General features: G+C 40.3%; 2 protein-coding genes across 2 annotated transcripts in view; both read left to right on the top strand.

Moving 5' to 3' along the window:
• The window catches only part of DNAH7 (dynein axonemal heavy chain 7), a 273490-nt gene that overhangs the window by 206155 nt on the left and 40155 nt on the right, over window positions 1-27180 (top strand). Inside the window, exons 48-55 of the mRNA XM_018562004.1 lie at window positions 628-818; window positions 3176-3309; window positions 5411-5746; window positions 9235-9370; window positions 10948-11133; window positions 20227-20319; window positions 23560-23736; window positions 26772-26933. Of these exons, the coding sequence (XP_018417506.1) occupies window positions 628-818; window positions 3176-3309; window positions 5411-5746; window positions 9235-9370; window positions 10948-11133; window positions 20227-20319; window positions 23560-23736; window positions 26772-26933 (1415 nt within the window). The remainder of the gene's footprint in view (window positions 1-627; window positions 819-3175; window positions 3310-5410; window positions 5747-9234; window positions 9371-10947; window positions 11134-20226; window positions 20320-23559; window positions 23737-26771; window positions 26934-27180) is intronic.
• LOC108791496 (synaptonemal complex central element protein 3-like) lies at window positions 25292-26200 on the top strand. The gene is made up of 2 exons (XM_018562001.1): window positions 25292-25355; window positions 25917-26200. The coding sequence occupies exons 1-2, from the start codon at window positions 25292-25294 to the stop codon at window positions 26198-26200; spliced, it is 348 nt and encodes a 115-aa protein (XP_018417503.1).

Genomic DNA, 27180 nt, shown 5'->3' on the forward strand with positions numbered 1-27180 from the left:
CTGACATGCACTGCAGCATGTCAGGATCAGTAATGAATGTTACTGATCTCAGGGGTTACCGGCATTCAGGAGCCCTGAATAGCTGCTCACGTACAGTGGGCACTTAGTGACAGGGACGTACAGTGTACGACTCCTGTCACTAAGGGGTTAAATATATAATCTTACATTATATACATTGAACCTAATGTGTAATGCGTAAGTGTTTCCAGCACAACTTGTAAATTGGAGACATGCTCTGTGGATATCAATACATTAAAAGCTAATCTACAAAAACAAGCATTGTGGAAGCCTTTAAAGCACCTTTCAGGTCCAGTTTGGGGAAAGTAAACAGAGATTTTTAATGGAAGTGTGTACTGTCACTTTAAGCAAGCTGCTAGTAGGCTTCAATAGGCTTCAGCACTACTTGAAGCTTTTCCAAAGCCTTCTGAAATCTGCTAGCAGCAGTCCCATTAAGATATATGCTTAACATTCCCATACTTGAACTAAAGTTTGCTGAAAGCTTTGCAAACACTTTGCAAAAGCTTGCTGTACACATTGCTCTTTCACATACCGAAGCCCATATGTACAAGGCTCTAGTGTCTTACCTCTGTTCTGTGTTGTTGCTTAACTCTTAATATTTGTGTGAAGTTTTACTAGAAAATGTTGGAGAAGAATTGGACCCTATTCTTGAGCCACTTCTACTGAAACAGACATTTAAACAAGGAGGCAGTGTGTGCATTCGCCTTGGTGATTCCACTATAGAATATGCTCCTGATTTCCGGTTCTATATTACAACTAAACTGAGAAATCCACATTATTTGCCTGAAACCTCTGTCAAGGTTAGTTCAGATCAACTTTGTAGATGTGGTAGATGTATTAATTTATATTGCCTTAGGAAATCTGTCACAAGATATAGCCATTGGAGTGCAATTCTGATTCTCCTTCTGAAAAACCATAGTTTTTTTTCTATTCTTTATTTAAAAAAGGCAAAGCATGAGAAACCAAACATAAACATGATATAAACATGTAACATAATTGACATATACACTGAAAGATTCAAAAGAACCAAAGTACAAGATACAGCGAAAGCCGCACCCAACAGCAACCACAGTAAATGGGAATGGCAAATCCTGCTTATGTCTTTGAAATGTTTTCTTTTTTTGCAAGATAAAGATTAACTTTGCATATAAAAAATAAAACACAGGGAAATAGGACTAAACAAAAACACTACGTCACAGTCCAAAATTAGACCTGCATCCGCAGAACAAGGGAGTAGGACAGAGAAAGATCAGATAGAAAAAAGAAGAGGAAGAGAAGGAGAAAGAATCAGACAAAACATGACTCAGGGCTGCGTGGAGGGGAGAGACCCCAACCTCTCCACTAAACTGCATCTGCCAATCACACAACTTCTGTGGAGGCATCAGACGCACAGATCCGAGGGTAGGCATCAGACTCAGTGAAAAGTCACTCATAACCTCTCTTCAGTGTTATAAATGGAAAAAGTCAAGTCCTCCATCAGTCTAGTCTCCATCCTGCTCACCAAAAGAGCCAAAGAGGATGGCTGCTTCCGCTTCCACAGAGCAGGAATGCAGGCTTTGGCAGTGTTCAATAGATGAATCAAGAGAGAGCGCTTATAAGCTTTGCTCGAGAGCAGCGCAAGATGGAGGAGAAAGACAGCAGGGTTAAAAGCTAGGCAGAGACCTAGTAATATTCTCAATGCAGTCAGCTATCGCCTCCCAGAACAAGCGAATCAAAGGATATTCCCAAAAAATGTGTAAGAGAGTACCACAACCAGTAGTACACCTCCAGCACCGGTTCAATATCATGGGCTATATCATATGTAGTAAGGAAGCTACTCTGTACCATTTTGTTAACATTTTATATCCAGTTTCCTGAGTCCTATTAGAAATTGACGATTTACCGTATTTTGCGGTCTATAAGACGCTTCGGACGATAGGACGCATGGCTTCTGTGACAGAAATTCTATGACAGAAATTCTGTCACAGAAGCTGCAGTTAGTGACTGCTGAGACAGGTGGCGCTGTCTCAGTAATAACACGGAGCAGACGAAGAACGACGTTCTTCGTCTGCTCAATGGGCTCTATGTTGAGCTCCTATGGGGGACCGTGACAGGTTATGGTCCCCCAGAGGAACGGGGTACCCAGAAAACCACGTCGGGGGGCGGACACGATCGCCGATGCCGCCGCCGCTCGATTTAATACAAGGGATCTGATTAGATCCCTTGTATTAAACGAACAGCGGCTCCCACTGTACATTCAGCTCTGCTTGTCAGGAGCAGGGCTGAATGTACAAAAAGAAACTACTCGCCCGGCGCCCGAAACTGCATGTCCCGGGCGTCGGGCGATAGGTATTCGCTCCTTAAGACGCAGGCACATTTCCCCCCTCCTTTTGGGGGAAAAAAAGTGCGTCTTATGGAGCGAAAAATACGGTATGTGCAAAAACATTATATGGTGCGCTCGTTGGGTAAACCCTAAAATCTCCCTAAATCTCGCTCCCATTGTGTCAGAAACAGGGGTGGGGAAAACCATAGTTAATTGGCTGTTATGCTGACTTATTGGCTTAAGTGCTTTTTGAGTCTGTGGCCCAAAACATTTTTGCAGATTAGGAATCCTAATTTCTAGGTCAAAGTATTAATGGGGGAGGTCAGCATGGCCGCAAGGTAAATAGCATTTTTCATAGGAAAGGTCAGCAAAATGCAGTTGCTTTGTTGTTCTAATGACAGGTTTCCTTTATGCTATAAAAAACAAGGGATTCTATATGGAAAAATAAATAAATATTAATATAATTTATGTGGAAATATTTAGTTAAATAAATATGTTTTTCTTTTTGTTTGCAATCTTTTTATGATGATATTTTCATTAAACTTGATGCTATGTTTGTCAACCTCCAAGAGGGAAAATAATACCAGAACAATTCTTTGTAGACTTCGTAGCGGTATTAAGATGTTATTTGTGCTGATGGTTTATTACATAGCTTCTTATTTTTCCTGTGTGTTTACCTGATGCGTATTGTGCTTTAAAGTTCACATTTAAATGCTGTGCTCTTTTAAAACAAACTTGAAATAACACTATTAAAAGGTCAAACATGCAGCCTTCTTTTAAAGTCAAGGTTTATGTGGTTGCTTCCTTTAGTTTGGAAAAAATCTTTCAACATCGTAATTTCAATATCTTCTGCAGGTCACCTTGCTAAATTTTATGATCACTCCTGAAGGAATGCAGGACCAACTATTGGGTATTGTTGTAGCTCGAGAAAGACCAGATCTAGAGGAAGAGAAGCAAGCACTTATTCTTCAAGGCGCAGAAAATAAAAGGTAACATTTGAATTGGATATTTATTCTAAATAAACTTATTTGAAAGGAAACATGTTCAAGTCATCCCATAGAAACCAGTACATTTCTCTGCTGTTTTAATGGAAAGATTATGTTTGGGAGGCAATTGGATGCTAAGAGCAAGAAAAACACATACCTTTCAATTGTTTTTTATTGCATAAAATATTTATTCCAAAAAAACTAACTATATGAAGTATATCTTAAGTAAAAAAAACAAACTACTTGTAGTGTATCTTAGCTCTTCCATAAATACAGAAAATTGTTATCCTACTTACCGTAATTTTCTTTTCCTGGCTCATCCTCATGTCAGCATACTGATGGGTCAGCTCCGCCCCTCTGACCCCACAGGACCACCTTCTAAAGTGAATAAAGGGCCGACCCCCCCTTAGAACTCCACTCCCCCCTCTCGACAATGACAATAATTGTCTGGACTGACTCCATCCTGAATGATTCTGGTTTGACATAGACATTCAATTCTTTTAAGTCCAATACTGGGCGGAGCCCGTCTGAAGATTTCATCACCAGAAACAGAGTTAAGTAAAATCCTTGACCTAACTCCTCCATTGGAACCGGCACAATGGCCCCTTTCTGCAGCAATTCTTTAACGAGGACAAAAAGAGAACAGGTATCTAAGGGGGGTCGGCCCTTTATTCACTTTAGAAGGTGGTCCTGTGGGGTCAGAGGGGCGGAGCTGACCCATCAGTATGCTGACATGAGGTGAGCCAGGAAAAATAGATACCATACCATCTCACTATTAAAGTTTTGCAACTAAGTTCTATAAGGAAAGACACTGACTTGCCATGCCCTGTATGCAGTGGCAGTGATCCCACCCAAAGATATAGACTACAAATAGACATGTGAAAGCATTCTAAGAGCATGAAAAGTATCTGTGGATATCACTTGCCCTTAGTAAAAATGGCCACCAGGAGAAGAAGAAAGAGAAGGAAAAGAAAAAAAAAGGGTAAGCAAAGAAAAAAAAGCTGGCAATTTCCTAGAAGTATGTGTTTGTAGATTGCCATTACCAAATATTTGTAAAGGTGCCCTTGTGGAATTTTGAAGATAAGGGTAAAGTTCCTCTTTAACACTTTTAGTGTGGAGGTGGCCCCACTGCAAAACTTACTTTAAAAAAATCCTGGAGTTCCTATTTAAATCCTCTAACACTAATAGTCAGAGGCAGCAAGGCCTCACACTGCACATATACAGCTATGAGGCTGTAGACACAGACATGTCTAGGAACCCTCACATACCAGGAAGTGCTCAGGTATATTTTTCAGGGTGCTGGCCAAGAACAGTTGACACTAAGTGTTTCCTATAAGATGGCGGCAAATCTTTACTTTGAAGCTCAGGTCCAATTTATGGTTAAAGGAAGAAAAAAATTTGTATCTTATATTGAACAAACAGACGTAAGAATATTTAGAAGCCATAATTTAATTGTGTCCTCATTATATTAGGATTATTAGTGGTAAATTCACTGAATTATACTGCATGCACCTTCGCCACCATGTATTAATAATAATAAATAAAAGCTTTTGTTGGATGATCAGGTTAATTTACCACACTTGGTAGTTTTTTTTTTATAGTATTGCTTTTTGCAGTGTATGCATGTGAAGCCAATTTGCAATTATCACATAGATTCTCACTGTTATAATCACGTCTGCTTCTGATTTATGCTGCTTTGCTTTGATGCCAAAATAAAATATAGATTCATAAGAAAAAAACACAGATTAATGAGAAATAAACCTTTTCAATAGCTAAATAACTATTTTATGCAAACCAATAACAATTTCACATCCCTATGATATTTAGGTACATGAATTAAATGTTTTGATGACTGAATTATCATTTAATTAATAACAAACACATGAATTAATTACATAAATTGTTATGTGCATGAATACATATGAAGTGTTTGATCCCGGCATCATATATTATGGGTTCTAAATTAAAATATGATTTTGAATTAATTTGATCATTATTCATTTAATTAAATATTTATTTGATGGCGCACAGGTAAACATTTAAAATCTGCTCTTTTCAGCACTAACGTCTTGTAAGTTACATAGTATTTTTCCTATACTTCCAGGCAGTTAAAAGAAATTGAAGATAAGATTCTAGAAGTACTTTCATCTTCAGAAGGAAACATATTAGAAGATGAAACTGCCATTAAAATATTGTCTTCCTCCAAGGCCTTGGCAAATGAAATTTCTGAGAAGCAAACTGTGGCAGAAGCAACAGAAAAGAAGATTGATGCAACAAGAATGGGCTATCGCCCAATTTCCATCCATTCCTCAATTCTCTTTTTTTCCATTGCTGACCTAGCCAACATTGAGCCCATGTACCAATATTCTCTTAGTTGGTTTATCAATCTTTTTATAATGTCTATAGATCACTCTGAGAGATCAGAACATTTACAGACAAGGTAGGCTATTTTACATACATGTATTTTTTGTATATACATTCTTTAGTTCATATTTAACAGTGGGTCTATATTCATGGATCATGTAGGATAAGGCAGGACATAAGGTTAGTGACCCCTGAGTCCCTTATGTTGATGTTCAGACAGCTTATACATATATGAATATGTGTATGTATATATGTTATATATAATGTGTGTGTGTGTGTGGGCACACACACATTTAGATTTAGAAAGTGTAAATAATAGGTTACACCTTTATTCTAAAGGCTCATGTTGTCTGGCGTTGTTTTCCTCCATTTGACATGCATTTGCAATACCACTCTACAAAGAATATGGGGGCTTTTAAGTTGCTGGGGACTACTCTCTTACAAATTTACATAAAAAAATAATTTATTAGGTATTAACAGTGTTAAAACAGTGATAGACATCCATACAATATTGTTATATTAAAAAAAAGCAGATCCAGTCCTTATAGTTACATCTGTGGGTCACTCATATTATCTAGGAACATGCAAGTATCATATTTCAGTACATAGATATACGTGATTGTCCTTGACTTTTACTCTTTTTTCAGTCTTTTTCTTGTACTATGTTCTTGTGGCTAGAGTGTGGTCCAATGTGTTTCACCATTAGTCTTCTTTAGGAACCAAGAAAAAGAAAAGACTAAAACTTTTAATGCAAATTTATTAAAGAGTAGTCTCTAGCACCATAAAAGCCCCCAAATTCTTTGTAGAGTGGTGTTAGAAATATATGAGGTGGGTGCAACAATTCACTCCTCTGTGATACCACAAAAATGTCGATTATAATGCATTTGGAACACATATGGAACACAGGTTATCAAAATGCAGGTGATTTCAATTAAGCAGTACCCAACATGGCAGTTTAGGTATTTGACCTACTATTAATTGCACTCCCTTTCTTTGGACACAACATGTCCTATTAAAGGAGAACTATGGGGTCAGGGCTTTTCCCCATAGTTCTCCTAAGGGTCACGGGAGAACACAAACTAGCGCTCTCCCGTGACCAAAAGCTCAGTATACCGCAAGCTACAGCTCACGGTATACTGAGACGCCGCAACCGGAACGGATCCCGACAATACTGTCTGGATCCACCCAGCTGCGTGAGTGACAGCTGGCTCTGCCTATATAGAGGCAGAGCCAGCTGTGCCCACCCCTCCCCCATCCGTTCCGCCAGTTAGCACTGGAGGATCGGACAGGGGAGGGGAGGGAGCCGCGAGTGACAGTCATGGCTCTCTGCAGGGATAGATCGAGAAGTGAGCGAGAGTTCAGATTATGAGGCTGAGTGAAAATCACTTGCCTCATAATTCTTCTTTAAGGTGCTTTTGGACTACATGCGAAGTAGGTCAAACTCATTTCTGTGTTCTTCTTGTCTAATGCTGTATTTGCCTGATGAGAAAGGGGGGGAGATTTAAAAAACATTGTCACAAAGAGAAATCTTCCAATGGGGATACATGTGACAGATGTCATAGGTATAATTGCCCCTCACTTTGGGTAGATTTTCTCTCACTTCCTGGTTTCTGTGTCAGTGAGGCAAAATCTTGCAGAGAAGAACACAGAAATGAGTAAAAAGCTAACCGAGGATCTAATGTGTTCCCGTCCTATCCAAAGCTTAAACAAAAAGCTTTGACTGAACTTCTACTTTAAAACTCACACACCAACAGTGCCAAAGTTATTTATAAATTAAAACTACTCATAGCAAATTATTCTGTTACAGCGGAAGGGCAATAATAAAAATGTGCATGGAACTGGAACTAGAGTTGTTGCCCCTGGTTACCAATCAGAATTAGCTTTTTGCTGTGAAACCTGATTGCTTGCTTCGGGCAATTTTGTGCTCATTTTTTGAAATCAGGTTTAATGGATCAATCCAAATACAGTATGTCCACATTGTACCTCCGATAAAAAAACAGTAAAGTAAAGTTACAATTACTTTTTGTTAATTTAGTTTTTCAGATTATTTGTTTATCAATATGTAAGTAAAACTTGCAGTTAGCAAGATTTTCTGGAACTTTGTGTGGCTAGTATTATTTGTCATGGCAGTTCTTAGGAAATGGGCACTCTTACTATGCAATCACTGTTCTCAATGTATAGCTTTCTTATAATAACCATTAATTTTACATATTAACCCCTTCACGGCCAACGACGTACAGTGTGCATCGGGGCTGTTTACGGGCCCGTGACCAGCTTGTTTGGTGTCGGCCGGAAGCTGGGGAGGAGATGGACGAACCTCCATTCGTTGATCCCCTCCCCATTCTATGGGACCGGGAGCGATGCAGATTGCATAATTTCTGGTTCCATTGCTATCAGTGCTGGGCTCCTGAAGCCCAGCAATAAGCTATCGAAGTGTGATCTGCACACACGTTGGGTATCGCTGTGCACGCCGGAGCAATAATTCTAGGGCCAGTATTTTTGGGTATTTCTAAACTGATGACCTGTGGGGGCTTTTAAAGGGTCGTCTATGGACTTTATAGGGTACTGAATTTTGTCACCATTTCATGGACACACACAATCTTTAACCTTGGCATGTTGGGTTTCTATTTACTCATTGTAACCTCATCTTTTATATTTTACACATTTTATTGTGTTTTGGGGCATTTAAGTGCATTTTTCACTAAATTGTGGGGTTTGATAAGGAGTTGCGCTAATATCGTGCAACATAAAAATTTGCAACTGCCACCATTTTATTCTATAGGGTCTTAGCTTTCAGAAAATATATAATGTGGAATATATCTGTCACGTACCTGGTTGGAGACTGAATGCGTGAGGAGGCCTCCCTTGCACCTCGTGTCCGGAGGACTCGAAGTGGGGACAGAGTCCTGGCAGACAACGAGTGGCACGGGTGCCAGTGGTGTTAATACCGTGCAAGCTGAAGATTTGGTTCTGTAGCAGAACTGGGGTAATCCGAAATTCAGGGTCAACAAGCCGAGGTCACACCAAGCAGGCAGATAAGGTACACAAGGATGAGGCAGAGGCAGTCCAGGAAACAATTCGTGGTCAAGGGCAGATGGCAGGCAAGATTGGTCAGGGCAAATCTGGGTCAAGGCAAATAGGCTGGAATTACAGGAATCAAAGGACACAGGAATTCAGGAGGTTTGGAGACAATCCAGCAATATGGAGGTGCGCAGGCTGAGCTTAAATAGGGAAGTCAATTGATCAAGTGCATCACTTCCTGTGCGCCATTTGGCCCGCTTTTCCGCGGCTAGTGCGTGGCATGCGCAGAAGCAGAGGGTTGCTGACAACAACATGGGTGCAAAAAAATGAAAAGAAGGCCTCAGTCATAAAGGGGTTAATATTATGTTGTGTTTTGGTTTTGAATGATACTGAACATTGTACTTTTACTGTTTTTATTAGTAAAGAACAATACATTTATTGATAAAAATGTTAACTCTGTTAGTCACTTGGGTGCTTTCAAGGATGCCTCATGTATTTTTAGCAATACTTATTTACATTTGTCATTATTTTGTTTTTTTTAAGGCTCCAGATTCTGAAGGATCACTTCACATACTCACTATATGCAAATGTGTGCCGCTCACTGTTTGAAAAGGACAAACTTCTTTTTTCCTTCTGTTTAACTGTAAATCTTCGAAAGCATGAAAAAATGGTAAGAACTGTTTGAACCTTTAGAAAAATGTATCTGCTTTTAATAAATCTTCATACATACATCCATCGCAACATTTTGATGGCGACCCAAACAGTGACAGTTGGTCTGTAATACTTTTCTAGTTACATCCTGTAAACATCAGTCAGGGGTGGGTGCAAACCTCTTTAATCCCCTTAATCTAGGAGAAAATATAAATAAAAGCATGGGAAAATAATAGATTATAATTAAATTGAGTATCATCATTAAATGTAATAACCACATATAGGTATCAAAAAACAATATTTTTTCATAATAGTGGTTCCTAAAGTGACTCTGTCACTTACAAAAAAAGCTGCTGACCGATATACAATACATGCACATACTTGCAGAATTTTACTGTGCTCTACTCTGATTGAATGCCTAACAAAATTTATAGGTGCCTACACTTTGGGGTTCAGTTATATCAAGTGACAAATAGCACCTTGCGCCAAACCCTGTGTAGCTGCAAGCACTATAAGAAGTGTTACCCTCTGAATATATTCAATTATAATGAATGTGCTGCGCTTCATTCTAGAACAATACATAAACAAATCTCTATAGTAAATATGTGCTTAAATAATACATGCAATCAAAAAAGTGTTCACAATGAATCTTCTTGTAAATAATAGTCCTATGGAAAGTTCAATCATATATTCCGTGTTTAAATATACACAAATGTGGAATCACACGTATATAGTGCTCAAGATTTGTCCCAAGTGCACAACACTATTTATCCCTCTACTGTGAAAGTTCTTTGTACAAAGTCCATACGTCAACTCCAATTATAACCCAGGTGCTCCCCCTCTCAGTGGGCCGCTCACCTTATAAATAGACCTGAACAGGTCTAGAATCGAACGAAAAAAACAATACCGGCGCCTCCGGTTGCAAGACCGGCCAGCTGTAAAGTTAATTGGAACACACAAGAGGCAGCTCCCACTGGTTAAAAAAACCATCGATCTGGGAAACAAAAAACAAAACAGAGCGCCTCCATAGTGTAAAAGCGTAATTTATTTGTACAACACGCAACTGAAATTGTACTTACAAAAAGGTCGGTGGTTAAAAGCATGTAAAAGTTGATGAAATGTAAAATCTCTAGCAGCGATAGTCTGAAGGGATACAACACATCAGTGTCCTCTGCCCTCGTGAGCTCACGGGGGCAGAGGACGCTGATGAGCTCACAAAGTTCTTACAAAGAACTTTCACAGTGGAAGGATAAAGAGTGTGGTGCACTTGGGACAAATCTTGAGCACTATGTACGTGTGATTCCACATTTGTGTATATTTGAACACGGAATATATGATTGAACTTTCCAGAGGACTATTATTTACAACAAGATTCATTGTGAACACTTTTTTGATTGCATGTATTATTTAAGCACATATTTATTATAGGGATTCAGTTATATGTCAGATGGATGACATTTGCACGGCACTAGCACCCCTAGATGGCACTAACGAGTATAAAAATACTTATACTCGTCTGCGCCATCTATGGGGGGCCAATGCTGTGCGAATGGCATCTGCTCACAAGTAACTTTTCTTAATGAACCCCTTTATGTCTGCCACCAGCTTTTTTGTTTTTCAGTTGAGACTGGAGGCATAGGACTGGACAATCCACATTCCAATCCATGCACCTGGCTACCCCAGAAATCCTGGGATGAAATATGTCGTTTGCATTCTCTACCCAGATTTCAAGGCATTCGCAAGGATTTCATGAGGCTTAAAGATGGTTGGAAAGCTGTGTATGACAGTTTGGTAAGTGAATACATCTAGGTTGCAATAAAGTAGTATACTGTAGCATTTTTTGAGGAGCGACAAATTGAAAAACATAGTTGCAAACCTTTGCAACTATGTTTTTCATTGTGTCGCTCCTCTTCAGTGCTTTTTTAAAATGTATCTGTTATTCATCCTTTAGAAGATGACAAGGTTTAGAAGTGCTCATTTTTTCTAAGGTATAAGCCCTACATGCCCAATATTTGTATTTAATAATAAAATAGTTAAAAATAAATACCGTAATAATCATACTTTAATACTGTAGGTCCCGTTTTCTTAAAAGGTCTCCAAATGAAGATAAACTAGCCATTTACCTTGGTCATCAGAGATACATTGTGATATATTTTATATAGATATTTTGTATATACTGTACGAAATTGATGAAAGGGATGGAAAATCTTACTTACAATATAAGATCAGAAAAATGGAGTATGCTCACTTTGGGGAAAAAAAGATATCTGGGGGCTTGTTCACACTAGGAGCGTTGATCTATATTGATCAGGCTCAACACAAGGGAACATAGAAAACAGATTTATATAGCGCCAACAGTTTGCGCAGCGCTTTACAATATAGGGCAGACATTACAATCACAATACAATTCAAGACAAGATGGTAAGGAGGGCCCTGCCCGTGAGGGCTTAATAATAATAATAAAAAATAATTTGCTAATAGAGCAAATTTAGATCTGGGGAATTGATCCAACTTCCTTTGGGGAAAAGCTTTACCCGGACCACTCCACCTGCAAAACAGCATGCTATTAATATCTCTAATAGTGGCACTTTATTAACTCTGTGGTAAGAAACTCAGCATAGATCATGAAAGATTTATTGACTTCAAAACCTCATTCTGTGGGAAATGTGCTCCAAACGGGGCAACAAAACAACTGAAAAGACTATTGTAGATACAGTAAACTCATGAAAGGTTACAAAAACATAATTCCTAAAACCTGCAAAAAAAACATAATAATTTGCATGAAATTTACTAAGTGTTTCTACATAGCATCAGTAAAACAATATGCCGATCTTACAAAAATGAAAGAGATTTATAGCACCAGGATAGCGTCCAAAACAGTAAAATGAAATGAAAAATATATAAGTGTAATAGTAGGCAACAGTCTTGTGCAATATACAACAATAACAGGACATGTATGGAATACATGATGGAAAGGAGAATGTGCAAAATATTCTTCTTTTTTTTAAATGTTTATCATTTTCAATTCAAAAATTTATAAAGTCTGACTTATTCCTAAATGTCTTTAAGCTCATGATACTAGGTTTCTTTCTCTCACTTTCTTTCTCTCACTCGCTTCCTCTCTCTCTCTCTCTCTCTCTCTCTCTCTCTCTCTCTCTCTCTCTCTCTCTCTCTCAATGGGTGCAATTTATTTCTGACTAAGCAGGAATTCTGTGTAGAAAAGTGTCTGTTTCTCTTCAGTGTGACTAAACTACATGTCCAAAGATGTCTAATATTATCAGCAAAAAATGGAAACCCACGTCATCATTTGTCACAAACATAGCTGATTAAGAAGATGCTTACAGAGCCTTGACAAGATTGCAAGTCAGCTACCAGATCAAGTTTTTTACTTTCGGATGATATTGTTAGAGGAGCAGAAAATAGACAACAGTAGTACTGTCACTGACAGAAGCAAAATACATTTCATTTCAAGAAGCTGTTTGGCAATATCAGCTAAATCAGATAAACATGGGGGTGGATATGTATAGCTCAATTGCCATTCTTGAAGATAAGCAGAAGTAAAAAAGTAAAAAGTGAATTAACATGCTAAACACTTCAAGCTGAAGCACTGCTTTCTTGAGAGACCTGTATTATCAGTGTGTGATTGTGCTGTAGGCAATAATTGCAGGTGTAGTAATAAAAGCAGAGAGTCACATAAAGCTGGCCATACACTGTTATATTATTTTTTTCGACCTGCAGGCTGAATGAAAAAATATAACAGAATCTCCCACAGGGTTATTGTATTCTGACAGTGATGGGTGTGACACTGTCAGAATACCTGTATAGGGGCGGCAGCTGACTGGCTGCCACCTCTTTTCGCCCGAAAAGTTTCTGACAGGATCCTTCAATTATCTGATCAAAGGATGCTGGACGGAAGGCTGCCAAGAGGGCGAACCACTAAAGGAATTTTGGCTGGTTCATTAAGAACCATATGAAATTTGCAGGGTGTATGGCCAGCCTAAGTATATATATACAATATATATGAAGAGAGTTAGGTTTAGTTGAAAGGTGGTAGGCCTAATAGTCGGTTAAACCAAATGCTGCAGTAGATAATGGAACAATAAGCTGTCAGCATATGCCTTTTGTGTCATGATATGCCTTTGCAGCATTGCTTTGTGATTAGGGTTGGGCTGGATGTTCGACTCGAAAATCGCTAGTTTGTGTGTTCGCCGAACACACAAACTATAAGGACGTGCGGCAGTCTATTCGACTGCTGAACGCCCCACAAGGCAATGCGCCTTGTGGAGCCCTAATTGGCTAAAGGCTTGCACCTGACCATAGGTCAGGTGCAAGACTTTGCCCAATCAGGGCTCAATACTCTGTAAGAGCCATGATTGGGCAAAGTCATGATGACCAATCATGGCTCACCTGTCCGATGACATGAAACTGTACAGTGTTGGGCGGAGCTAGCTGTTACAGCTAGCTCCACCCAATTGTTTATGTTTTCCCAGCATCTGTCATAATGCCATTATGCGTGTGTTCGTTTTTTTTAAATTATTTCTATTTATTTTTTGTTTTATTTTTTATTTTGTCGAGTCATCGTCGTCGTGAACAACGCTGGACGTCGTGATTGACCCTGGATTACGTCGATGGATCAATTATTTTTTTTTAACAATAAAGGACTTGTCAAAATCCTTTGTTGTGGTTTTTTTCAATTAAAGGATTTTTTCAAAAAGTCTGTTTTTTTTAATTTCAATTTTATTTAACCCTTTAGTGAATGGGTAGGGGTACCCCTTACTCATTCACAAGGGGAGGGGTTGCATCTGGTTGCCCCTGATGTGAATAAGCCTGCCTGCACCCCCACAGCCAACACCCCAGGGCTTGTGGGGAAGAGGCCCTTGTCCTCATCGGCACAGGGACAAGGTGCTTTTCCAGGGGCGACCCTGGAAAAGCACCCTTCCAGTGCTGAGGGCATGTGGCCTGGTATGGGAGGGGGGAGGCGTATGCTTGCCCCCCCCCACCCCTTTCCTGCCCTGCCAGGCCTCTGCTCGGATCAAGGGTCTGGTATGTAATTTTAGGGGGGATCCCACGTCCCACCCCCTTTTTGGGGGTGGGGTTCCTCCTTGAAATTCCTACCAGACCTTAAGGGTCTGGTATGACTTTGAGGGGAACCCCACACACTTTTTTTTACTTTTTATGCAACCTATAGACAAAAAAAACATCAAAACCTAAAAAAACCTACACTTTTTGTCCTTTGATTAGTGTTAATTAAAACAAATTAGTGCTATAATTTGTCCCATTTATAATGACATTAAAATGATGACTTGTAAAGTTTGAAAAACATTGCAAAGTTATTTACAAATTAATAAAAGCAATTTTGTGTTTATTTTGCTATTTTTTTAATCACACAATTAAAAAAAACAAAAAAAAACACTAAATAACAAAATTAAACATTTTGAATGTTTAAATATTAATGGTTAAATAAATTTATATAAAAAAGCTGAGAAATAATAGCTATGGGGAGAAGGGGGGAATAATTTAATTAGGACCAATAAGACTTTGATCTGAATATCAACAAAAGAGATTAAATATATTGTAACAATAATAACAGTTAAGCGTCAAATTAACATTTAGATTAAAGCAGAACTATGGGGTCAGGGCTTTTCCCCATAGTTCTCCTTAGGGTAACGGGAGGACACAAACTAGCGTCCTCCCGTTACCCTAAGCTCAGTATACCGCGAGCTACAGCTCACGGTATACTGAGACGCCGCAGCCGGAGCGGATCCCTACATCGATGTCGAGATCCGCCCAGCTGCGTGAGTAACAGCTAGCTCTGCCTATCTAGAGGCAGGGCCAGCTGTACCCGCCCCCTTTCCCGTCCGTTCCGACAGTCAACGCTGGCGGATCGGAGCGGGGAGGGGGGAATCCAGCCCCCCCCTGTCACGTCAGAGAGCCGTGACAGAATCGAGAGGTGAGCGAACGCCGGTATATGTTCGCTCACCTCCCGATCTACTGAGCCGACCTGTGACAGTCTCATTGTCACAGGTCGGCTAGAACTATGAGGTGAGTGGAAATCACTCATCTCATAGTTCTCCTTTTTAGAGAGTATAAATAATAGGTTACACCTTTATTCTAAAGGCTCATGTCGTCTGGCATTGTTTTCGTCCATTTGACATGCATTTGGAATACCACTCTACAAAGAATTTGGGGGCTTTCATGTTAAATGTTCAGAAGCTTCAATTTACACAGCAGTGGCAAGAGCGCCAGGCGTAGAGGCAGCAGAGAAAAACAGGGTGTGTGGAGTAAGCTCTGTGTACTTCATCAAAGTTTTTAGGGTGCACTCTACACATCTGCACAAAGTCCATAACTGGTTAAAATATGTTATCACCTTTTACTGCAGCTTTATATTTTGGTGTCTATGTATTTTTCCATTATCTCTTGTGGGCATATTCTTTTGTGTTTTCTGAATACAGCCAGCTCTTTTCTCACAGTGTGCCCATTTTTACTTAGAAGAACCTGTCCTTACAGTTCATAAGTCACATTGTATGAATGTATATCCAACATTTACTGCTATTGTATTGCTATATTTATCACTAAGCGTAGGGCATGTAGGTCATAAAACCTAACAAAGCTATAGATCTCTGCAAGTGAAAGACCTGGAAAGAAATTATAGAGACACTCTTTGTTAAGATAAAAGTGTGTGTGTATGTATGTATGTGTGTGTGTGTGTGTGTGTGTGTGTATGTGTGTGAATACTGTACTTGGTATCTGTGCAACCATAATATATAGACACCCATCAGTTATAACATTATACTATTGAGTAGGTCCCCCTTTTGCCACAAAAACGGCACTGGCTCATCGAGGCATGTACTCCACTAGACCTCTGAAGGTATGCTGTGCTATCTGGTACCAAGCCGTCAGTAGCAGATCCTTTAAGTCCTGTAAGTTGCAAGGTGGGGCCGTTACGGCTTGGACTTGTTTTTCCAACACATCACACAGATGGATTGACTTGATTCGACTGAAATCTGGAATTCTGGAGAGTTTGGATGTCAACACCTCAGACTTGTTGTTGTGTCCCTCAAACCATTCTTGAACCATTTTTGCAGTGTGGCAGGGCACATTATCCTTCTGAAAGAGACCATTGCCATCAGGTAATACCATTTCCATGAAGGGGTGTACTTGGCCAGCAACAATGCTTAGGTAGGTGGTAGAGTGTCAAGTTAACATCCACATGTATGGCAGGAACCGAAGGTTTCCCAGCAGACAATTGCCCAAAGCATCACATTGCCTCCGCCGGCTTGCCTTCTTCCCATAGTGCATCCTGGTGCCATCTCTTCCCCAGGTAAGCATCACACATGCACCCGACCATCCACATGATGTAAAAGAAAATATGATTCACAAGACCAAGTCACCTTATATTGCTCCGTTGTCCAGTTCTGATGCTCACATGGCCATTGCATTTTGGCGGTGGACAGCATGGACACCCTGACCACTCTGCGGCTACACAGCCCCAAACGCAACAAACTGTGATGCACTCTGTGTTCAGACACCTTTCTATTGGAACCAGCATTAACTTTTTCAGCAATTTGAGCTACAGTATCTCTTCGATTGGATCGGACTACACGGGCTTGCCGTTGGCTCCCACGTGGAGCAATGAGCCTTGGCTGTCTATGACCCTGTTGCAGATTTACCAATTTTCCTTCCTTGGACTACTTTTGGTAGGTCCTAACCACTGCAGACCGAGAACATTCCAGAAGAGCTGCAGTTTTGGAGTTGCTCTGACCCAGTCGTCTAGCTATCACAATCTGGTCCTTGCCAAATTTGCCAATTTTTCCTGCTTCCAATGCATCAACTTTGAGAAAATGTTCGCTTGCTGCCTAATATATCCCACATCATCAGTGAAATCCAAATCAAATCAATATTTGGTGTCACCACCCTTTGCTTTCAAAACAGCATCAATTCTTCTAGGTACACGTGCACACAGTTTTTGAAGGAATTCGGAAGGTAGGTTGTTCCGAACATCTTGGAGAACTAACCACAGATCTTTGGTGGATGTAGGCTGCCTCAAATCTTTCTGTCTTTTCATGTCATCCCAAACAGACTCGATGTTGAGATGAGGGCTCTGTGGGGCCAAACCATCACTACCAGGACTTTTTGTTCTTTTTTACACTGAAGATAGTTTTTAATGACATTGGCTGTGTGTTTAGGGTTGTTGTCTTGCTGCAGAATCAATTTGAGGCCAATCACACACCTCCCTGATGGTATGGCATGATGGATAAGTATCTGCTTGTATTTCTTAGCATTGAGGACACCATTGATCCTGACCAAATCTCCAACTCCGTTTGCAGAAATTCAGCCCCAGACTTGCAAGGAACCTCCACCATGCTTCACTGTTGCCTGCAGACACTCATTATTGTACTGCTCTCCAGCCCTTTGGCGAACAGATTACCTCCTGCTACAGCCAAATAATTTAACTTTTCACTGCAGAGCACCTACTGCCATTTTTCTGCACCCCAGTTCCTATGTTTTATTGCATGGTTAAGTTGCGTAGCCTTCTTTTCACATCTGAGGTATGAGGTTTTGGCTGCAATTCTCCCATGAAGACCACTTCCGGCCAGCTAGACAGTAGATGGGTGTGCCTAGGCCCCACTGGTTTCCGCCAGTTCGGTGCTGATGGCACTGCTGGACATCTTCCGATGTCAAACGGAAGTAAGCATGTTGTGTCTTTCATCTGCTGCATAGGGTTTCCTTGGCCGCCCACTGCGTCTATGGTTCTCAACATTGTGTCACAGACTTACCAGGCTTACTCGGCGCGTCTCATTGCTCCTGCGACGTGCCGTCTCGGCGACGACGTCACGCCAGCTCTGCACATGGGGCGCTGCCCAGAGGTTAAAGGTTCAGAGGGTTCGTCACTCGGCGTTCTCTCGTTGTGGAGTGCCGAGTGACGAACGGGAACCCACAACCACCGGTACTTGTGAACCGCCGCAAGCAGCAGCACCAGTCAATCACCCCAACAGTGGAACCTCTCACCGGTCAGGAAGGGAGCAGGAGGATTGGACAATTGAGAGCTTTGGTCCCCATGGAGACTCTGTACCAAGCTGCACTACTAAGCGCAAGTAACCTGGGTCTTGTACTGTAGCAGTTTCCTTTGGTAACCAGTCAGTTCACTGTCATTATCTCTGTGCTATGAAGGGCCGCATATCTACCTGTCATTAACCTGTTGCATACTGCTGCCATGAATGCATGAACTGCTATTTGCTTGCAACTCATTATCTCTGTGCTATGCAGGGTCACATATCTACCTTTCATTAACCTGTTGCATACTGCTGCCATGAATGCATGAACTGCTACTTGCTTGCCACTGATAATCACATTGTGTTAACATTTTCACCTCTGAGAACTCTACCTTGCCATACTCAAGGTGTTGCAGGGCTTATATGAGGCCTATAAACTCTGCAGATACCCGGTGGCTACAGCTCTACCAGACTCCTGCCCCAAACCCCAGCCTCAGGGCAACTTTATTATTTTAATCGCAGTGGTACATGATGCGTATGGTTTCCCTACCGCACTGAGTGTAATAGGGAAGCGCTCACTGAACCACCGCGTACAAACAAATCAGCACCAGTTCTGCAGCTGTGATCCAGTTAATTACATCAGCCTTGACACATTGCCCATTTCTTTGAGCTTCTTCAAACGAGCTTGAACAGCACATCTTGAAACCCAAGCCTGATTTTAAATCTTTGCCTGGGAGAGACCTTGCTGATGCAGTATAACTACCTTGTGTCTTGTAGCTGTGCTCATTCTATGACCTTTGAAATTAAACTGTCTTTCACAACCTCATCTTAGTAGCAGAGTTTAGCTGTTCCGCACCCATTTTTAAGCCTCCTACACAGCTGTTTCCGTTTCAGATAATGACTGTGTTTCAACTTCCATATGAAATTGATGATCATTAGCACCTGCTTGGTATAATTGGTTAATCATACACCTGACTCTAATCCTACAAATTCCCTGACTTTGTGCAAGTGTAACGGTGCCCATACACCTTACGACCATCGCAAGACTTTTGTCTTGCGATGGTCGTATGCTTATTGAAAGCTCGTACGATCTGCCCACCTTGGACGGGCAGATTGTACTTGCGATCATCTAAAGCCCGCCCCACTGAGGGGCGGGCTTCCGATCACCGCAATGCAGAACGGGCAGTGTGCGTGTGCACCGGCCCGTTCCGCAGCTATCGGACGAGCAGGCTAGAAACCCGCCGACAATCGTACGATTCTCGGCGGGTTTTCGAGCATGTTGGTTCGACAAAAGACGTGCGACCGTACAGTAGAAACGGTCGCATGTCTTCGTTCACACTGCTCGATTCTCGTACGATCGCGGGATTTCGCCCGATTCTCGTACGAGAATCGAGCAGTGTATGGGCACCTTAAGAATTGATGCTGGTTTGAAGCCAAAGGGTAGTCACACCAAATATTGATTTGATTTAGTTTCTTTTTCTGTTCATTCACAATAAAAATATATATTTAGTTAGCTGCCCAATAAGTAGCTGCCCAATGTTAACGATTATGCAGCCTGTTGTCAGTGTAGCCTCCTTTCTATAGGGACACCGATAGAGATTTGAGGTTTTTCTACACTGCATTGTTTCTGCAGATAAATCAATAATATCGACTTAGAAACTCACTTTGAAACATTTCCCACGGATCTTCCTTTCTGTTTTAAAAACTTGTAATATTTAAGATGGATTTCATTTCATTTGTGTAGTATTTCTGCAATTCTGCATTTGGTTAACAATGTGATGATAGTCATTACGCTTCTGTAACAGTACACCTAGGTTTGCTGTGATGCTGAATTAACTTGTTATCGAGTAATACATTAACTGAAGCCAATGTGCTGTGTTTGCACTTGCAGGAACCACACCATGAGCCTTTACCTTCTGAATGGCAAGCAAAAGTGGGTGAGTTCCAAAAGATGCTCATCATTCGATGCCTCAGGCCTGACAAAGTAAGTATGGTAGCAATTTAAAAGTCTGTTCAAGCTTAGCTTTGATAGAATGGTTTCCTGAAATAAAACATCAACATTGCACACTGAATATAATGGAGCATGACAGAAAACTGTAACTGCAGATGTGTTTCATTTTTTCCCCTCTTGTTATTATGAGAAAATATTAGCCTAAGCACGGAAAAGCCGCTCAGTCAGGGCATGAACTTAATGCAGATTAGTTTATGCTGTATAACTAGAAGAACAGACACTTGCAAATACTTTACCAGGAAAAGCATGAAGAATTCAGAATTTCTTTAAAACTCATACATTTTAGAACGTGATACGGTGTGTATATATATATAAAGTTTGCAGCGGGGTTTATTGCATTGTACTGTGCCATTCTGTGTAAGTGCCTGTTCTGGGGTCAGCTTACTGCGTACCAATCTTCTCAGGTTCAGTGGTTGCTTGAAAGCCAGTATTGGGGGCTGAGGGAATATTTCTTTAAGTACTGGCTGTAGATCTTTGAGAGTACTGGCTGTAGATCTTTAATAATTTTGCGTATTACCTCTAGAGTAGGGTTGTAGTTAACTACAAGAGGGGTCCTGGTTGGGTTTTTCTTCTCTATGTACTGTAGCAGTCATTCCCGTGGTGTTCTTAGGGCAGATTTAATCTTTTTAGAAATAGTCTTTTCCCTGTAGCCCTTCCGCCGAAATGCATCAGCCAGTGTGCTCAGGTGTTTGTCCTCTGTCCTCAGTGTCAGAGCAAATGCGGTGGTATCGGATTGCTTGGCTGTAGATGACACCCTGTTTAGTGTTTAGGATGGAAGCTGGAATTATGGAGGTAGCTGTACCTGTCTGTGGGTTTTCTGTACACAGAAGAACAGAGTGAGCCATTGCTGACCGTTATGGCAGAATCCAGAAAAAACACACTGTTTACTGAGAAATTCATTTTAAATTTCATCGATGGATGGAATTAATTGAATGATTCATGGAAGTTTAAAAGGCTTTCTTCTCCTTCTGTCCATATTACAAAAATATTGTCAATATAACGATAATATTTGAATGGTTTATGAGTGGCTAGGAATCTGTTTTCTAGGTCAGCCATGAAGAGATTGGCATATTGTGGTGACATTTTTGTCCCCATAGCAGTCCCGGTCATTTGTAAATAGATGTTGTCATTGAAATTGAAATAGTTGTGTGTCAGTATAAATTCAATGAGTTTGGCGATGGTTTCACTATCATATTTTTGTCTGACATTATGGGAGGGAAGGAATTTGGTACAGGCCTCAATACCATCTTTATGGGGGATGTTACAGTACAAAGATTCCACATCCATGGTGACAAGTATAATATTAGCAGGTAGGTTAGTGATTTGGGTAATGGATAATGGGTTGTCCTGGGTTTCCTGGCTTGTGGATTTTGGGCAGCATGTAGAAGGTCCCCATGTGAGGATTGGAAGGTAACAGATTAAGTAACTCTTGCTGTATGTGTTTTGAGAAGGATTTGATAAGTTTAGTAGTTTCTCACTGCTCCGTCTGCAGATAATCTCAGCTGCTGGTGAATTGTGGGTAGTTGAGAGTATATTTATATATTTAGAGTGATAGACAGGGAGAGAGATAATAAATGTAGAAGCACAGCAAGTATATATTAAGTATTATATATTGTAGGTTTTTCAATAGATACAAGGCTTTAATTTTTTTGATCTCCAGACTACTTGCGTGTAGCCAGAATGTGCTAGCACTAATTAACTAATTAGTTAATGAGTTCATCATTTTACTTTTGTGGCCGATTAAGCCCTCTTAGGTCATTCTTTAATAAATGGTCTATTCTGTGCCTCCTACATCTCCGAAGGTTTTCCACCTAGTGGAGAACTACATGCATATTTAGTATATGCTAAATTCTGACAATTAATTTCACTTATTTGCTTTTCGGATTCAGATTTTCCAAGCAGTCTGTTAAATATACAGCTGAAAGCGTTTTGTTACCGCATTGTTACCCTAGGATGGGAGGTAAAAAACCTAAAAAAAATGAATGCAGCCACCACATCTAAGGACCAGTTAGATGCCACATATTACATTCCTTTTCTTAAGTTTAGATGGCACTATGGTGCTTCATTTATAAAACTTAATTTATAAAGCTATACACCAGGCGGATTCAGTTCACACAACACTGGCGCGGATTCCTATACTCGTCAACACCATACCGTCGCTCACTAACTTCTCGATCATGTCCCTGCAGAGAGCTGTGACTGTCACTCACAGCTCCCTGCAGGGATTCCCCCTCTCCCCGCTCCGATCCTCCAGCACTGATTGGTGGAACGGACGGGGGAGGGGACGGGTACAGCTGGCTCTGCCTCTAGATAGGCAGAGCCAGCTGTTAATTACGCACCTGGGTGGATTTCGACACTAATGTCGGGATCCGTCCCGGCTGCGGCGGTCTCAGTATACAGCTCGCGGTGCTACAGCTCGCGGTGTACTGAGCTTTGGGTTATGGGAGGATGCTAGTTTGTGTCCTTCCGTGACCCTTAGGAGAACTGTGGGGAAAAACACTTACTCCATAGTTCTCCTTTAATTGTTATGGTTTACTTACACTTTAAGCCAGCCATAGATACTAAAGGGGTGGGTGGTTGTTGGTGAGAGATATACACTGCTGACATCTCCAGCACTGGCCTGTGATTGAAAACCAACAGTGGTCTGAGTAGTTTTAGTCTGTGGATACTTCATTAGACATTAGATTGTAGTCTTACCAAGCCATTCGCCTTATGGGCACCTTTGCTTCTTTTGTTAAGTCAATAGAACTGTCAGTTAAACCCAAAAACAAAAATGTAATATATTGCAGCTTACCAATCCTTAAATGTAGTGGCTGCAGTAGTTTTCTTTTTTATGCTTTTTAACCTTTATTTTTACTTGTTGAGCTTGCCAGTAAGTCCAGAAAAAGTGGCAGATAAAGGGTTTGGTCAAACGATTGAACACTGGCAGGGGTACTTACAGTGGTTTGTTTTTATTCATTTATGCAAAACCCAAAAGGAAAACAAACACTGTTCATGTGACTACTTAAAATGTGTTAGCTAGGGTATTGGCTTAATTTGTTAGTCAAGTCCATGTAAATCTGCTAGAGCATTTAACACTACCCTCTCCACAGATTTACAATGCTTCTGTCCATGGGTGGCTCTGTTGCTCCTCTATTTCCTGTCCCCATTTTAATAATTCCTTTTTTCTTTTTTTTTCCTTTTCAATGACGTAACATATTGTTTCTTATCTAGGTTATTCCGATGGTTCAGGAATTTGTAACAGAAAATTTGGGAAGGCAATTTATTGAACCGCCCCCATTTGATCTCTCCAAAGCATTTGCTGACAGTCACTGCTGTGCCCCACTAATTTTTGTGCTGTCTCCTGGGTCAGATCCAATGGCAGCCTTACTGAAATTTGCTGATGATCAGGTATTTCTGTTTTTGTTTTCAATAACAATCATTGACAAAGAAACAAATATCCGAATTAGTGTTTAAAGTTGCTGTTACTCACCAGGAGTCTCTTTACATGTGGAATGTTATGGACACAGAGTATTTTTCTAATCATATCAATCATATAACTGCTTAATTAGCATAGTGTAGTGGGCTAATGAGTTCATACCAGTCATGTACATCTAATAGCGCACCAAAGTCTGGCCATACTTTTGTCTGAACACATTACTGGCTGAGCCAACAATGTGGGAAAGTCTGGGACAGGGTTTGGCTTTAAGGGGATCTATTGTTGTTCTAGCAAACTGGAATGTTTAGTATCAGAAAAAACAACTAAGCTTGATGTGTGCTGGTGAATTCTCTAGCCGCAAACATACCAGATCACAAAAACAAAAGTTGTACTTGGGAATGCAGAATGAATGGTGGATTCTTTTCTCGGGACCATAATAATCAGTGTAGTTGTAAATGATAGAAAATAACATATTGTACTTACTTGCATACACTGACACATTAGAGCTCAATTCACAAAGCTAACACAACAGGATAAGGATACTTTAAAAAAAAAAAAAAAAAGGTGACAGTTATTTTTTAGCTGGCTCCAATGGAATTAGAAAATTCCATAAAATAGAGAATAGGGATGTATCGCAGTCTGTTTTTGATCCGTGTAATCATGGGCCTTATAATAACATGGTTTAACCACTTGAAGACCAGGGTGTTTACTCCCCCTTCCTTTCCAGGCCATTTTTCAGCACTGCGATACTTTGACATTTATTCAGTCATGCAACGCTGAAATTAATTTTATATAATTTTTTTGGGGACACGTAGAGCTTTCTCTTGGTAGTATTTAATCACCACTGGGGTTTTTGTCTTTTAATATATTAAGTAAAAATTACCAAACATTTTGAAAAAAAACTGTTTACCCTACATCATATAATGAAACATGTATTACTAACCAATTTTTTGGTAAAAAATAAATGATGGGCTCATGTCGGCTAAATACACACCAAACATTTCAAGCCTTTAAATTGCGTGCACACGCGAAACCGCAAAAACCTACAATGCCCATAGGTGACGATTTAAAAGCTTTTACTGCTCATCAGTTTAGTGTTAGGAGTGATTAATGGCCCTAGAATTATTGCCCACTCTCCGACGTTTGTGGAGATACAGTATGTAGCATGTGCAATGCAATTGTTATTTTTGCGCGTAGGCACAACCAATGCGTATTTACATTTATGTGTGTATACGCGGGGGCGGGGGACTTAAAGATTTTTTGGGGTTCTAAGACCCCTAATGTCACCTGGGGACCCCCAAGGAAGCTGATGAAGCACAGATCTGCTTCACCAGCTTCTTCTCTGGCTATAGAAGCCAGAGAAATTACACCTGGATGTGGAAGTGGTGTAATACGGCGCTGAAGGAGGGGGGGGCGCTCACTGTTGGTCACATACAAGCAATCAGATGGCTATAGAGCCGCCCAAACGTGTGTATGTAACGGCTGTTAACGGCTGTTGAAACTTGGCAACATGTCCTGCTCGTGCGCATGCTAGGGGGCATGCGCAAGCAGAAAAAAAGCAGTATATTTACGGCGCCATTTAATAGCCCAGGTACATCTTTATTTGATGTAGGATTGAACGGACAGAATAGAAAACCTAGTCTGGACAGAGATTACAACTACCTGGGAGCTGCCAGGCTTGAATCAGAGAGTAGGATAAAAATAATAAAAAGATGGATGCTCCAGAATCTGATAAGTACAGTCATGAAGATGTGTTAAATAGACTTGTGCACCAGCAAAAAAATTGTTTTGTTTTGATTCAGATTTTGCTTTATTTTGTTTTTCGGAATTCGGGTGCGAAAGTCAATTTGTTTCGGAATTTGGATTCGGACGAAATTCGTTAGTGGAAATCCGTACGAAATTTGGTATCTAATTTGTTTTGTTTCGTTCGTTCGTTGCAGGGAAAAAAAGTTTTTTTGTTCTCAAATGTCACTTTGCTGCAACGAAAATTTCATCCAAAAAACGAACGTTGGTCCACAAAAACGAATCGGAAATTCGGATTCATTTGCGTTTGTTATAGCTGTAATTCGGAATTTGGATACAACCGAATCCTCGAATTTCCGAAATTTTGTCCGAATTTCGATTCGGAACTAAACGAATCGCACATGTCTAGTGTTAAAGATGCTACAAGATCTAAACAAGGATCTAGAACAAATGTTAGAGCAAATGGAAAAGTTATCAGTTGATGCTACATGGATGGCTCATGACATGGTGACTGCACGCAGAAATCCCGCCCTGGCTAAACAAGCGAAGAGACTCAATGAAGCTTTTCAGAAGTGCCTTAATGAGGTGGAGAAAAACTGGAAGGAGATGCTAGAGGAATCCAAGCCAGCATCAATCATAGAGTCAGAATGCTGTAATGCAAATACCTGTGTTTTTCCTTCAAACCTAAAATGAATCATTTATACTTAGTAAATATGTAGCTGAAGCATTTAAAGTTCATTCAGTTCATTTCAGGTTTAGCTAGTTCACAATATATTACACAGAGCGCTAAATATAAATAAAATAGCTTGAACTGAAGAAAAAAAAAAGAAATAGTTAATGGGTTTCAGGGGCTCATACAAATATTCCCTTCATCAGGTTTGGTCCAATGCGTGAGAATGCATAGAGCTCTTCAGCTGCTGATTAATCCAATGGAATCTTATGGGGATAAGCTGGCTAAATCTTCTGTCAAAACATTTATAAATTGGCCCTTAAATCTTTATCTGATTAAGCTCAGGACCTAAGTAGGCAAATTTATACATTTAAAATTGTGTTGTTTTTTTTTGGTTGTTCTGGTCAAAAACCAAACAACATCCAATAATGGAAAGGGGATAACCATTTTTTTTACAAACTGAATGTTTTAATCTATTTGTTTGTTCACTCCGTTACACCTGTGTTTAAATAAAGCTGGATTTGCTCACACTAATTTATTAACATGATGCCTCTACTGATATGATCTTCATGAGTTTACCTTTCCTCTTTTTAGGGATTTGGAGGCTCAAAGCTGAGTTCTTTGAGTCTTGGACAAGGACAAGGACCAATAGCTCTCCGGATGACTGAAAAGGCTATAAAAGAAGGGACTTGGGTAGTCCTGCAGAACTGCCATCTGGCTACTTCCTGGATGCCAATGCTGGAAAAAGTTTGTGAGGTAGAATTAAATACCTTTAAAAACAATGTACACAAAGCTCAATTCTCACTGCCTATGTAGACCTCTAAATATAGTTACATAGTTAGTCAGGTTGAAAAAAGACACATGTTCATCAAGTTCAACCTATAGAGATATGAAAAACAGAACAGAACGCTATGCCCACAGCTACTCCCTGTTGATCCAGAGGAAGGGGGGAAAAAACCCTATAAAGCATGGTTCAATTTGTCCTAACAAGGGAAAGAAAATT

This window comes from Nanorana parkeri, unplaced genomic scaffold (genome assembly GCF_000935625.1).
Source record: "Nanorana parkeri isolate BGI_ZX_2015 unplaced genomic scaffold, ASM93562v1 scaffold555, whole genome shotgun sequence".
NCBI lineage: Eukaryota > Metazoa > Chordata > Amphibia > Anura > Dicroglossidae > Nanorana > Nanorana parkeri.

Bases quoted from the DNA above. Each gene is read 5' to 3' on its own strand.
- LOC108791496 (XM_018562001.1), top strand. From the start codon at position 25,292: ATGCTAGGGGGCATGCGCAAGCAGAAAAAAAGCAGTATATTTACGGCG. The intron at 25,356-25,916 runs GTACATCTTTAT...GCACATGTCTAG, and splicing joins GGCGCCATTTAATAGCCCAG to TGTTAAAGATGCTACAAGAT.